Source organism: Salminus brasiliensis, chromosome 2, assembly GCF_030463535.1.
Source record: "Salminus brasiliensis chromosome 2, fSalBra1.hap2, whole genome shotgun sequence".
Taxonomy (NCBI): Eukaryota; Metazoa; Chordata; class Actinopteri; order Characiformes; family Bryconidae; genus Salminus; species Salminus brasiliensis.
Window position 1 is genome coordinate 25,889,272 of NC_132879.1, and position 14,141 is coordinate 25,903,412.

The following is a 14,141-nucleotide window of genomic DNA, read 5'->3' on the forward strand; positions in this document are numbered from 1 at the left end:
TCCATGTTTATTTATTTACGATATTGAAACATGTTTAGATTCCCCTTTTTAATGTCTGAGTAGTGTTAGTTATAAAAAGTCCATTGCTATTGAAAATTATGTAATTGCATTATTATGCTTTATGTTATGAGTATGTCAGTGGGGTAAAATGATTATCTTAAAATTATAGTTATATTTGTATAATTTTTTTCTGGGGGTATTTCAGTTTTCATCCAAAAACGTGTTTAGCGTGGCAGGCCTAAAGCCGGCACACAGCCGACCTTCAACGTTGAACTATGGTTGAAATAATATCCGTTGTTTTAACATTCAGACAACGTTGAAACAACATTTAATGTTAACTGGCTGTGCAAATGTTGCAATTTTAAAGTTGAATCAACATAATGCCTTTAATATTCTGCCTTTTGAATTAGCATTTTACTACATTTGTAATACATCAACACCAAATCCAACGTTGATTCAATGTTGAAATGCCAGCTAGGATTAACCACTTTATTATAAGCCATGCAGTCGCCGTCTGTTAATAATGCCTATTCGATCAGACCAAATATCACATAACCAAAAAGTACCTTTCCAGCAAAACAACCAGGTCAAAAATAAACTGCTTAACTGGTGACTGAGAATTGCAGGTGAACATCTAACATAACACAAACACTAACATAATTACACCCGAGGACAGTCAGAATTCATCACTCTCATTTTGGATCTTTTCTATCTAAAATAAAATGCTAAACATTTAAGGGTAAACATTTAAACTTCCACTTGGAAGTCACCTGTGTTCTGTTCAGGCGTTTTTAATTTGCTACATGGTTGAGTACAGTAAGAAGGGTAACTTGAGAGTGTGGTGGAAATAATGCTCTCCAGTCTTGGTCTTGATGCAAGGAGGCGATTTTTAATTGAAGCTTCTGCCCAAAGCTTATATATAAGCTTCTCTGTTCTCTCTGGCCCCTGATACGCGACACTGTAATTCTTATATCTAACATGAGTTAACGCCCCAGCACATCTCGTACTTAAGAGAAGAATCACTCATTGTTTCCTTTGGGCCCCTTACAACCTCAAGGTCGTTGCTGGGTGAACTCACTATTTCACCTATGTGACACGAAACAAGGCTCCATACCTGGTTATCTTTACATTTTAGCCGTTTTCCTAATTTTCTATCTGCTCAGGAATGGCTGGGTGCAGCTGCTTTATGATCATTACATACTACCATCTAATGTTTTAAAAATACAATCAGCATATTAGAGCATATAAATATATAAATTGCTCTCACAAGAGATACCTGTTATACCCTGAAGAAGGCATTCTTGCCATGAGGTGTGAGCTGTTGCCTGAAAGCCTAACACTAAATGGGCCACCGGTTTGTGATTTTAGTGTTTCTAAGTAGTAAAGAATTTTTACTTTTTGGACAGTAAAATGCATGGGGTTTCTTTGCTTCATACAGTTTAAACCTCCTTTTCACAAATAAGGATTTATTTGTTGGGACAGGATCCAGTACTGTAAAAATACATGTTGATGAAGGAATGCTGAATGGCCAAATTGTGGAGAACAAGGACTTTCAAGACGTTTTTCTGAGCACCCGGTGTTATGATGGTGAGGAAATTATACAGAAGTTGTATTTAATTGTAATTCATGTACACCACATCAAATTAATTAAACATCTGGCCTCCTGACCATCCTTATGGAAAAATTACCTATGGGCAGAGAATTAATACCAACAAATTAACTCTGTGTGGCACTGCTCACCCAAAGGGTCTGGTCACATTGTTAATATTGTGTAGCTCACATCAAGCTTCAAGCTTGGACTTGATCTCACTGAACTGTGACATCTTGAGAATAAAGGACCTTCTCTTCAGCGGTCATGTTCAGCTCTGAGTGGAGCTTTTCCACAGAGAGGTACAGCTTGGTTATGCAACTCAGCTACACAGTCACTGAGAAGCAGCCAAACTAACCTCCAGCTTCAGCCAATATTTGAAACCACCTTGGAGATGCATCAGTTGACCTTCTTAGACAAAGTCAGCTTTATTGTCAAAACTGCAATATCAGGACATACACAGGCTTAAAATTGTGTTACTCAGACCCATGATGCAACAATAAACAAACATTTTAATAAAAATCTAACATTAAATAAAAAGGTCCCCAAAATTACATAAAAAGTAAAGTGACATGCAGCAGATTAAAAGTCTGGTATGGTCAGTGCAAATATAACAGTAGTGCAAATTGGGAGCATAGCCAGTTCAGAATTAAGTTTGAGTGTTTTGTGTGCAGGATCCAAAGTTTGTCTGGAAAGGTAAGGCAGGGCAGGGAGAGCATCCTGACTGCCTGGTAAACTGAGCTGTCCATCAGTCTGCAGATTCTAGCCTGGAGACTCCACAGTCTCCTCCCTGAAGGCTGAAGAAGCTGTATAGCGGATAGGTAGGGTCCCTCGCCATGCGGAGGGCTTTCCGAGTGAGGCGGGTGCTGGGTAGTGTCATGTAGGGAGGGCAAAGAGGTGCAGACGATTTTCTCACCTGCTATCACGAGGAGACAGATACCCCACACACATGATCATTAGCGATTGCAGTGTGACCACACCCCTTTCTGATGGTCATCAGACATTCATAGAACCACATTTACATTAATAATTAGCATTTTGCTTTTCCAGACACTTATAGACTAGATTATCCTAATAAGTATTTACACGCCAGTCTATACACGTGATTTGTATCAGGATCAGTTCCTCTTCAACCACAGAGCAGGATTTGGCCAGCTAGTGAGGCAAAAATGGTACTTCTATTTTGCATTATTTTGCTTTATTATGAGAGCAGCTAACTATCTGAATTACTACTTTGTTTTTCTGCAGATGGGTCAGACAGTTTTCAACTGCACAACCTGTGGAAACGGTTACAAATAAGTCATTAGGTTACAGTACAGTAATTCTTACAGTGTGTGGTTTAAGACCATTTATTTTTTCCCCCTCTTTACAACATCCTGCAGTATAGAATATTTTGCAGAAGTAAGCAGATGGTGAGATTTTAAACGCTTCTGGAACTACTGAGCACACTACTAAAATGTACACCAAATAAGACCTGTATTATAGATATGATGGATCTGCGGTAAGATGGAAGAAACATGCATTCTGGTTTCTTTACCAGCTCCAATTGTATCAAGCCATGCATGGGACAGCATAAACAGTTTTAATGCTAATAAATGGATGTACTAAAACATTATAATATAATAAATAATAAAATGTAGATAAAAAAAATAAAATCTGCTTATACAACATTTCTACTGAAATAATTAGTAATAGGAATTTTGTTTTCCTCATTGCTACAGAAACAGCCTTTACTCCTCTGGGAACTTGGGTTGTATTCAGTTAAAAGAGAACCAGGTCTGGTAGTCTTTCATTTGATAAATGTACAATAAAAAAAATAAAGTACAATTTTTAATCTATACTGAGGTTAAAAAAAACAAACAAACAAGTTGTTAAGCTTTGTAATAATTTATTATAAAATAGAATAACACTTTTATACAGAAAAACACAAATACTATAACAAAAAAAGTGGTTAGTTAAAAATGGTCTGTTCACTCACTGCTACTACAGGTAAAACTGGAGGATTTAGCAATTTCAGAGGCGACTGTAGGAGGTGTGTCCTCCCTCATGGACCCGACAGAAGTCCTGACCTGCTAGAGCTTTTTTCTTGCATGGCTGTCCCAGCCTGGTGGTTCCACAACACAGTGGACGACCAGAGAACGAACTGAAGGACAGTAAGCAGAAGGAGGGTAATGGAATAGTCCCAAAACATAAGTAAAAGCCTCTGAACAGTATTAAAATTATTTCACAATCTGCATCACTCGTGTGCCCTTTTAAAAAAAATATTGAAACAATAAAATTTTAGTTTACAACAACAACAACCTCATACCTGTTGCTGGCAAATGACTGATTAGGGCTGGAGCTCCGAGACTGGTTTACCGTGTCCAAAACACCTACTAGGTTTCTCTGGGGGATGCTTTCAAAACCAACCTGCCAATCAGAACATGGGTCAGAACTAGAGATTGGCCAAAATGTCACATGGCAGGGAGAGAAATTAAAATCTCACAATAATTGAATAAACTAAAAACAGGAAAAGTTATCTTCTTAAAAATTATCCACTCCGTGGGATATGGAAGACTTCAATTTACTATATTTGTAGTGTCAGAGTGTTAGAAGAACTACATTTGAAGGAAAGTTGTATAGATTCAAATATTACAAGTCATTTGTGGATTATGTTTATTAAGGATACAACGATCCGCAGTCGTGACACTAACAAAATGAACTGGATTGGCCATCAGATCACGACTTAGCTCAGAGTACCCTACAGACATTATAAATCCCCTGTTGCCATTTTTAAAAGCCACAGACTTGCGGTTTCTGCCATTTTAGCAATAGAGACAGACTAGAGCTGAACTGTTTGGTGCATCCCTAATGTTTGTTGCTACATCATATTTTTATTACCTTTCATTTAAGAGAATAAGCTCACACTTTTGCTAAAGTGTCCTGGATTGATTATCTTTATAAAATATAAATCAAAATGAATACTCCAAGACCAAGAGTCTTTTCCTTCTACTCACCCCTCCGTAGCTAAGCCGACTCTTCAGTCTGGGTGTAGAATGGCTGGGAGTGCCTAGAGAGAGAGGCCCAAGTCTGGGAGGTGCGCAAGCGTGAGATGGAGACAAAGCCACCATGCAGGGGTCACCTACACCATGCAGAAAAGTAACCCAATAAATGACAAGCATTCTAGAGTAAACAGAACATCATGCACTGGGAATGTACAGGAGTACCTAACCAATTAAAAGGACACAATCCGAATACTGAAACGTGTCATGTTAAATTATGTCCATCACAGAGAGGTGGAGAAAATACCAGGTAACAATCTAAAACATCAACTACAAACCATGAGGTTGCAAGTGTACTGTATGTTGCTACTAGGAAACGTGCATTAACATCAGTATGTTGCCAGCAGAAGGTGACTCACAAGGCAGGGATATTGCAGCTCTTTCACTGTTAATTTGGTCCATGAAGAAGTAAATAATATGATAAACTAACATACTGGTACAATACCTTGAACCAATCATTGACCGATCACTGGTTTGATCCCTAGTAATGCTACAGCAATCCGTGGCCATGGTTATTTGACTCCAGACCAACTTGGACATGGGCCAAATCATTGTGGCCAGACGACTGGAAGAAACATCCTCAAAGCTTGTGGTGTGCTCCTGGTAAACTGTAATAAATACCTACGGACAGTGGTTCGAGGAGGGACAAAATATGAACCTTCCAGCAAGGTGATGGCCACTCACCTCATCAATACATTATTAAGGCTATCCTGTCTGGTCTGAATCAACAAAGAGGCTACGGTGGCAAAAGGTATGGTTACAGATCATAGTACATGCTGCACTGTGGTTAGAGTTCCCATACTAACCCAAAGTCATCCCCACCATCAAAAGCACCTATGATGAACAAGGCAACTGTCAGAACTGGAGTCTGAAGCAAATGAAGACGCTCAATTGGTCAAGACCAGTTTTGGGTGGATGGACGGACAAAGTACCTCTGTGGGACACGCTGGAACAAGAAGCCCAATCTTTATCTGTTGTAACATCTTTGTGCTAGATACCACAGAGCACTTTTAGAGGCCTAAAAGAGCAAGCGGTTTTGTAGCATGCCAACCATGGCTCATGTGTGGTGCCGGTCTAGATATTAGTCAATTTGACAAACTCACCAGTCATAAAGCTGTCTTGACCAAGACATGGCTCCTCTGACTCCAGGTCATCTCTAAAAACAAATGAAAGTAGTTAAGATTGATTTAAACTCAGCCAAGGCCTAAAGCACTGGTAAACCTAAAATATTTCCACCAAATGCATTTAGCAAAGACAAGTTTGCTGTCAGCTTCATTAGTTTTGCAAATACAGTCAGACAATTCATGTGTGTAAATAAAGGCCACAATACAACACCACGAAGACATTCATAAAAAGGCAACAAAGTGCATTCTGCATTTCCCCAGTCTTATTCCCCATAATCTAATGACTGTATGAAAGAGAACTAAGTTCTATTAGGGTTATTCAGTCAACAGCTGGCCAAAAACAGCAACCGTGTTTGAGGAGTGATTTTTCATAGGTACAAGGCAGTTTATCATTTACTTTATTGTAGGGCTGCACGATATCGTTTCAGCATCAGCATTGGAATGCGCTCATGTGCAATGCAGCAATTATCAGGTGCAATTTTAAATTATATTAAAACGCCATGCTACTTTTTGGCTGCTTGATTTAAAAAAAAAATAAATAAATAAAAAAATTTAAAAAAAAAGGAAAATCCCCACTGTTCTCATGACATATCTACACAAAGTGCACATATATCTCAGTGTTTTCCCAATATTGTGTGGCCCTACTTCATGGTGTGGTTTAAAAAGCCAAGCACACCAAGCAGGCTAGATGAGTGCTTTTTCAGTGGCACTGTGCACCAATCCTCATCAGGAAAAAAGAAAAGGTAGAGGTCGTCTACATGTCTCATCCTTATTAGCCTTGCAGCAACCATTTTTGGGTCATGGGGATATTTTCATGTATGGTTCATTTTTGCCAAACCTTTTCTATGCCAAGACTCACTCTACAGGGGTTGAGGAGGTTGCTGGGCAGCATGCAGCTTTGGAATTTTTCTCAGGTGTTGTCTCAATTGGAAGAGCCAGGAGAGGAGCAGGAGAGCACTTCTGGCCCTTTAGTTTGGATAGCATCCACAGCAACTGCAGCACAAACCAGCGACCTAGAAAACAGCAAACTCTCTCCTTACATTTCAACTCGTAAACAAGGCTTTTGTTCAAAGCAAGTGTACACACGCATACTCCAAGACTGACCCAGAGAGAGTGTGAAGAGGAGCAGAGAAAGAGTGACCAAGTCGAGGGCTGACTGCTGATTGACTTCGGCGATGGCGTTGATTGGCACAGTGACGAGCAGAGAGATGCGGGAGAAAGTTGGACATTGCAGGAAGGACAGCAGTACTGCACTAAACAAGAAATACCCAGCATGCAATACACAAGTCCACAAGGCACGCAGACTGAGACCTAAGGAAGCAATTATAAAAAAATAAAAATTATTTCAAATGTCTAAGCCCAGCTGTATCAATCATTTAGCATGATTTTTACCAGTGCCGGCTACTGTTAGCTAATAGCTAATAGAATTGCCAGCATCAGGTGATGGGATATCTTAGCTAGCATGGGAATTAGCAGTACCAAAACTGAAGTATGGAAGTGTAATTTGTTTTGGTTCTACCACACGGACACAGCGTAAAAGCTGTTCAGACATGTGAATAGTGGGATGTACCAGCCCATCCCAAGTAGCCTTGGATCATGTGCAGCCTATCCTCTAGCCGGTTCTGCATGCTATCCAGGTACGTCAGCATATAGCCCAGAGTGCCATTCATGCGCTCCAGCTTCCCCATTAGCTCAGCATAGAACTGAGCAGTTGTGTTCTGCTGCTGCAGAACGCCATTCAAATTGAGCTCTAAAACAAGATTTAGGAGAGAGGCAGAATTACAGGCAAGTACACATAACTGTCTAATAATAAATCATCATCATCATCATCATCTTCTAATTAGACAAGTTTTCAAAACACGCTACAGACCAAAAATGAAAAGAAAAATTAGGAGTAAAACATGATGAATAATGAAATAAGTAAAGACAATAGAGATACATCTGTTATGTAATGCTAAAGATTTACCCATTTTACTGTAGATCTCCTGAGCACGCCCTCGGACTTCAGCCAGGTCATCCAGAATGGCCTGATGACCTTCTTGCGCCTCTGCACCTTGGCCTTTCAACTGTTCACTAACATTTTCTGAACAAAAGGACAAGTCAAGATTGGATATTAAAATCTCAGCTGAACATTATATTGAAATCACTGTAACAGTTCAAAGCACAGCACAATAAAATGCCATTTAAATAAATAAATAAATAAATAAAACCACCACACACACACACACTTCTATATAAAGTACACAAGACAAACCCATTCTTTGTGTAATTCCCTGTATGAGCTGCGCCACCAGCTGTTGACCAGTACTTATGAGGGACTTCTCTTGTGCCAGCCTCTGCAGATTTGCAGTAATGGAGGCGTCCAGTTGCTCTTGGCCCTCCTTTAGCACCCCCTGCTGGACCTGTAGGGCACTGTGGTCTTCCATCAGTTTGTCTAGTGATGCAGCAGTCATTTCCCGAAGTTCTTGCTGCCCCTCCTGCATGCGCATGTGCACACATGCGGAGACACAGACACACACACCATATTGACAGGCAAAATTAACCACTGCTTTATATCATGGCATGTTGACACTGAAATCAAAACAAGGCCCTCAAGCTGAACATTTATATTTACATGTGAAATACTTTTTGTTTTGTTTTTTTAAATCATACATCTTTTACTTGGGGTTAGACATAGGGCCCAGTCCATTGTAATCACCCACATTACAACCTCTTCCCCGGTTGAGCTAGACACTTCCCAAAGCCAAATCAACCACCAAACACACTAAGTCTTGCTGCCATGTTCATGGTCCATTGGCTCAACCACCAAGTAATCAGACCTACAAAATAGTGACAGTACTAGAATGGACAACAAGACTACAACAGCCTACAAGAACTGATAAAAATCCACACCTAATACCGACAACCAGCCCATCCCAGTCATCCATATCGCCTACCGTGTTGCTCTTCACAGGTAGGCACCTCCCTTCATCAGTGTTTCACTGGATTGAGCCCATGACACCTCTGAATGCACAACAGCTCTCAATGCTCGCTTCACATGATTTCACCTGATTCACTCATGTTATGCATGCTATAGCAAGATCATATGCACACCTCCCACCATACTGCACCTTTAGTCACACAAAATGCCCTTCCCCACCCTACCTCAGCTCTTATCCACAACCACTCTTATCCACACAACAGCATTCGTCCTACATACGGATTCAACCAGCAACGACTTTGACTTTACTACAAAACCTCACCTAAGCCACCTAATCTGCATAGCCCAACCTTTCCCTTTCATACTCCCGGGCAATTTCATTTGCAAATGGCACCTTTAACCCTATAAAGTAAACTCTCTTTGCTTTCTCAATACAACAATATCCGGCCTGAGTGTAGTTACCGCAACACACTGCGGAACCTGTAGTGTACTACCTACATCTGACAACAGCTTCATATCTCTCGCTCATCCCACTTACCAATATTTAAATATTGGTTTGTTCTCCACTACACTGCCCCTCGCACACAAACCCAAATACCCCGCTGCACACCATGGACATGTTGTTACCCTATAAACACTTGAGTACATCACTAGACAACAATTCACTAGTCCACAACTTTTCCTACAAACATACTTCACATGAAGTATGACTGTGCATGAGAGAGTCTGCCAATTACTGCAAAAAGTGACTGGAATACAAACGCTCAAAAGAAAAGGACAACTCATGTGATGCACTAGCAGACCTTCAAGTCTTTCATTGCTTCAAGCTGGTTTGTTGCAGTAGAGATCAGAGCATTGACAGTAAGCTCTGCTCTTCGGCGGAAGTGCTGCTGACGTGTGGCATAACACACTGAGCGGGCTCGGTTGCTGACAATATGATATGCATTCCAGGTGTCTGAATCCATGTCCGCTGTGCACTCTTTAATGGACTGTAGAAAAGGAGAAAAAGAGGGTAAGTTACATAAATAATAATACATTTTTTTTTTTATTTTATAAAAATATACAATGTAGTGCAGTGTAATATAAATTACTACAAGTCAGATTCTACTAAGATTAAGGTCATTGTTTCTTCAGAGTTTGATAGTCTAATTAAAGTAAAAGCTAATCAGTCATAACAATTAATAAAGGTTATGATTGTTACCATCTCCTCAGTGCAGAGGTAAGTCCGGCGACCCTCGACTTCTGATTGGCAGTTAAACAAAGCCACACCTAGTTTAGCCAACTGTTCTTCTGATAGGGCATTGCAGGTAGCCTTTAGCTGAGCAACAACCTGTGAAGAAGACAGGCCATGGTCAATATCTAATATAAATACACATACATACATACATACATACATACATACATACATATATATCTACACAAAATGCATACCACACAGTTAAAAGAGAACTGAATCTGCTGTCTGTTAAATTAAAAAACTGCCAATATAAATTTTATTATGGTAGGGTTGCTATTCAAAAAGTAGATGAGCACACAAATAAACCTCTGTAATAAGGCTGTGTGATGTGTCTGTGAGTGTATGGACAGACAGGTCATTGCAATCGTTAGGTCTAATGATTATTCTGCATTTTTACAGAACTGTGAACCTCATGGAGCAAACACTGTTCTTTCATGGCATCCAACCCAGTGTGGAGCATACACCCTCAATGCACTGGAGGCATTTTATCTCCATCTTGTACAACTGCATTCCAAGCAGGACTGAAACTTTTCTGTTGTCAAATTGTGTCATATTCCTTTACTGGTGTTAATATACTGTTAGCTGTTTCTGTTTTCACCCTGTGTATCCATGCGCCTCTGCTCCTGCATGTATGGCTGTCTAAAGAAACACTAGGGGAGGCTCTTTTTGTCACATACTCACCTTAAAATGGCAGCTATCAAGAGGGCTGAGATCCATCTGTTTCGCCTCAGCTAAAAACTTCTCATCAACAACACTCATCTCAAAAGGTGGAACGTCACCCTGCAGAAGTGACTGGGCAGAGGGGGCAGCTGGGGGCACAGAGGCTGGGGCAGGGGCTGCCTTCTTCATCCAGTCAAAGAAGGCATCAGCTATACCACACTGAGTCCCCAACACAAACACCAACAGCGTCCAGGGCATCACACTCACCACAATCTTCAGAAACATTTGGCCTTGAAGGAGAACAGAGGAAGACAATAGACAATGGGTCAGGTTAGGACGAATCCACGTTCACTGGTGTTTGTTCTTATGCCAGGGAGTGTAAAAGCCATCTATGAGAAAGAGCCCGGCGTTGTTGACAGCCACATCAGCAACAGAAGTTGCATCCTTTATGTGTCAGAAAGTGATCTGATTGCAGATGCATTGAAAGGAATTGGATTGTAGGAACCGAGTATAAGAGGAAAATTGTCTGATTCAGAAATGTGATATTTTTGATCTTCATTAAATTGATGCTATTATTTTGGAGATATTTTGCTGTTTTTTTGTTGTTTTTTTATAACAAAAGACCACTGGTGCTTTATCAGGTCTAACTTTTACATTCAAAAAATATCGTTAAACTAAAAAAACAAAACAACAAACAAAAAAAATTGTTTTAAACTTAAACAAACAAAAAAAAAAACACTAAATGAACAGCTATTTTATTTATAAAAACTAAATTAATTAAACTAAGGAGATTTATGAATTTGGGTAAATGCACTTGGCAGTTACACACTGCAGTAGTGGAGGGGGCTGCCTTGTCGTCCAAAACAAGCCCGGGCATAGACCTTCACAGCTGACAGGAATCAGCGCGATGAGCGTGGACTCTCCGGCTCTTCCATTCATTTAAACCTCTTTACCAATACACATACACCGACCTCTAGCTTTACTTAAAATGCTATTAAAATTTGCATTGCAATTTAAATCCAAACCTTTAAAAAAATTAATTAAATAATAATAATTAAAATTAAGCACTCACCACGAAGGTCAGTGTCCCTCGTTGCAAATCTTGTCGGTAACTGTAAAGTGTAGAAATGCCACCCCGTGTGACTGAATGGGGAGCGTTCAGCTGAGCACCCCTGTTGCTGTTCAACTGTTTAAAAGGCGACAGAGCAGCCAATGAACACCAGCATGTGCAGATCTCGCGAGACGTTGAGGTTGGCGGGCGCGAGATTTAATATGATGTGTTGTTGACATGCTGCGCTCACGAGTTAGCTAACCTAGCTGCTAACATCACAACACACCTCTGTCACTTTGGGAATAATTTGTGACATGACGCATTAGAGAGTTTACCTGAAGCATTAACGATAATCGGGAGAAATTACTCGTCTATAAATATTGAGCGGTAAGCTAGAGAGTTGGCTAACCTGGCTGCTTTCTCATAATCAGCGTTTACTTGGCGCGTATATTAACATAGCGACGATAGTTAGGCTCATCTGTCTGTTTTCAGTGTGGGTGTCAGCGCGGAGAGCACACACCCCGACATCATCCGTCTGCAGAGCTGTACGAAATTCAGAGGTAGGCTGGTTGCTAGATAGAGGGGTAGGAGAGTGTTAGTGGAGCCGCGATGGATTCAAAGCCCTCGGCAGCGGTGAGTGTTAATGCTGTGCCTCCATATGGACATATCATCATCGACGCCAAGTGGAGGGGCTCTACACTAGTGCAGCATTTTAAAGGTAACCTGAAGATAACGCTACTGGACATAGAGGGATAACTGTCATGCTAAGTTCCAGCTTTCTGATCGGTTGCCTATTCTGGTTGTGGTTCACTGGTGTTTGTTCTTCTGCCAGGGAGTGTGAAAGCCATCTACGAGGAAGAGCTTGGGGTTGTTGACATCCACCTCAGCAACAGAAGTTGCATCCTTTATGTGTCAGAAAGTGATCTGATTGCAGGAACCGACTATAAGAGGAAAATTGTCCGATTCAGAAATGTGAGCTATATGTGAGCTTGATATCATTTGTTTGAAAGTCACCCTCTTACCCTCACCCTGTTCCTTTTTCATGGTGATTCTGCAAATGCAGTAAAATAAATCAAATGCAGGCATTTTAGCTTAGCACCTCAGCGTCACCTAGTATTTTCCGTTCTTCTGTAGTACAAAACATATCTACCATATTAAACATTGGTTTGGAATATATATCAAAATACTTTTCCGAAGCGCATTATCTGCCAATTTCGATATTATGCACATGGTGTTTTTTTTTTTTTTTATATTTTTTGTGTATTATTTATAATATGTACTGTTTTTTGCAGTCAAACAGCAAACTCCAAGGGATTGTTATAGTGGAGAAAACCTGTCTCAGTGAGCAGTACTTCAGTGGACTGCAGAAGTTTGTGGTGTTGGAGCTAGGCTTAACCTTGCTGCCTGTTGCCAGTCCTGTTGAAGCAGCCCAACTCATAGAGCAAATGGTGAGTCACTGACCTGAGTACACATAATAATTATATATGGATGAGTGTAAGCCAGCTCAGTTCACCCAAAGCATGGTGGCGGTAGTGTCATGACTTGGTCTTGTCGTGTCTGCTTCTAGATTGGGCCTATTAATCCGTATTAATAATATAATTCATGGTGATATCAGCAGAATGCATGCAGGCTGACCATGGGCATTCTGAATATCATATTACAACTACATCCTGTCTTCCACAGGTACATGGAGAGAGCAAGGAGAACCCATTTCGCAAGAGAAGCATGTCCAGACTGCTGGACCCAGTGGTGCTGGACATGGTGCAGCTGATCCCTGGGGTTGGCAAAGTGAAGGCGATAGCCCTGCTAGAGCGATTCCCCAGCATCTATGAAATCAACAACGCTTCAGTCCAGGAACTGGAGTCTGTTGTAGGGCATGCCACAGCTCAGCACGTCTGGGGCTTTTTCCACAATAATTTCAGCTGATATTAGGATATTACAACAAATAGTAATGTGTACAGACTTGTGTGATGGAGAACTCACCTACTCACTGTTAAATAAAGACTTTAACTTAAACCAGGTACTCAGCCTACAACACATCAGAAAGCTCTAATTTAAGTATAATTTAATTTTATTAAATGGAACAGTCACATGTGTGCCCATGCAACAAAATACATGTTCTATTATGTTGTCAGTCAGTCTTCATATAAGAGGAAAGGTCAGGCCATAGCTGTGAGCCCTGTTTGTATATGCACTTTATTTGTGAGGGGAATTGAATATATTTTGAGCAACTGTTGTAATTTGTAGAATGTACAGTACTTTTTCAACTGCGCTTGCTAAGTAACACTGGTAGGATGATCATTAAAATTTCCAGTGAGAAATACTGAGCTTAAGTAATCATTTACTGACTAATAAACAATAACACTTTATATGTCATAAAATGTATATTTGATAATCTGGTTCATTTTTCTGATGCCTAAATACTAGAGATGGCAGAATAGTATCAAGGGGTGTTTAACTCTAAAGACAATTAGGCAGAAACAATCTGATCCAAACCTGTACAACTCTGAAATTGCATTT

At 40.3% G+C, this 14,141-nt stretch overlaps 2 protein-coding genes across 3 annotated transcripts; one reads left to right on the forward strand and one right to left on the reverse strand.

Annotated features, from left to right (window-relative positions):
* Window positions 1–3,503: 3,503 nt before the first annotated feature.
* bmb (brambleberry) lies at window positions 3,504–11,999 on the reverse strand. The gene is made up of 13 exons (XM_072671850.1): window positions 11,643–11,999; window positions 10,592–10,860; window positions 9,875–10,003; window positions 9,477–9,662; window positions 8,008–8,230; window positions 7,720–7,836; window positions 7,324–7,503; window positions 6,858–7,064; window positions 6,613–6,766; window positions 5,733–5,785; window positions 4,585–4,709; window positions 3,897–3,997; window positions 3,504–3,731 (listed from the first exon to the last, which is right to left on the reverse strand). Exons 2-13 carry the CDS (start codon window positions 10,853–10,855, stop codon window positions 3,602–3,604), a joined length of 1,869 nt encoding a protein of 622 aa, XP_072527951.1. The 5' UTR covers window positions 10,856–10,860; window positions 11,643–11,999; the 3' UTR covers window positions 3,504–3,601.
* faap24 (FA core complex associated protein 24) lies at window positions 11,765–13,959 on the forward strand. 2 transcript variants are annotated; one of them, XM_072671853.1, is made up of 5 exons: window positions 11,765–12,008; window positions 12,114–12,339; window positions 12,454–12,593; window positions 12,914–13,069; window positions 13,305–13,959. In XM_072671853.1, the coding sequence occupies exons 2-5, from the start codon at window positions 12,231–12,233 to the stop codon at window positions 13,545–13,547; spliced, it is 648 nt and encodes a 215-aa protein (XP_072527954.1). In that variant the 5' UTR covers window positions 11,765–12,008; window positions 12,114–12,230; the 3' UTR covers window positions 13,548–13,959. The 2 variants fall into 2 exon arrangements, with proteins under 2 accessions (XP_072527954.1, XP_072527953.1); XM_072671852.1 differs by having other exon boundaries at window positions 11,765–12,339.
* The last annotated feature ends 182 nt before the right edge of the window (window positions 13,960–14,141 follow it).

Bases quoted from the DNA above. Each gene is read 5' to 3' on its own strand.
- bmb (XM_072671850.1), bottom strand. From the start codon at position 10,855: ATGTTTCTGAAGATTGTGGTGAGTGTGATGCCCTGGACGCTGTTGGTG. The intron at 10,004-10,591 runs GTGAGTATGTGA...TCTTCTTCACAG, and splicing joins TTGATAGCTGCCATTTTAAG to GTTGTTGCTCAGCTAAAGGC. The intron at 7,837-8,007 runs GTTTGTCTTGTG...CCTTTTGTTCAG, and splicing joins GGGAATTACACAAAGAATGG to AAAATGTTAGTGAACAGTTG.
- faap24 (XM_072671852.1), top strand. From the start codon at position 12,231: ATGGATTCAAAGCCCTCGGCAGCGGTGAGTGTTAATGCTGTGCCTCCA. The intron at 12,594-12,913 runs GTGAGCTATATG...TGTTTTTTGCAG, and splicing joins AAATTGTCCGATTCAGAAAT to TCAAACAGCAAACTCCAAGG. The intron at 13,070-13,304 runs GTGAGTCACTGA...TGTCTTCCACAG, and splicing joins CCCAACTCATAGAGCAAATG to GTACATGGAGAGAGCAAGGA.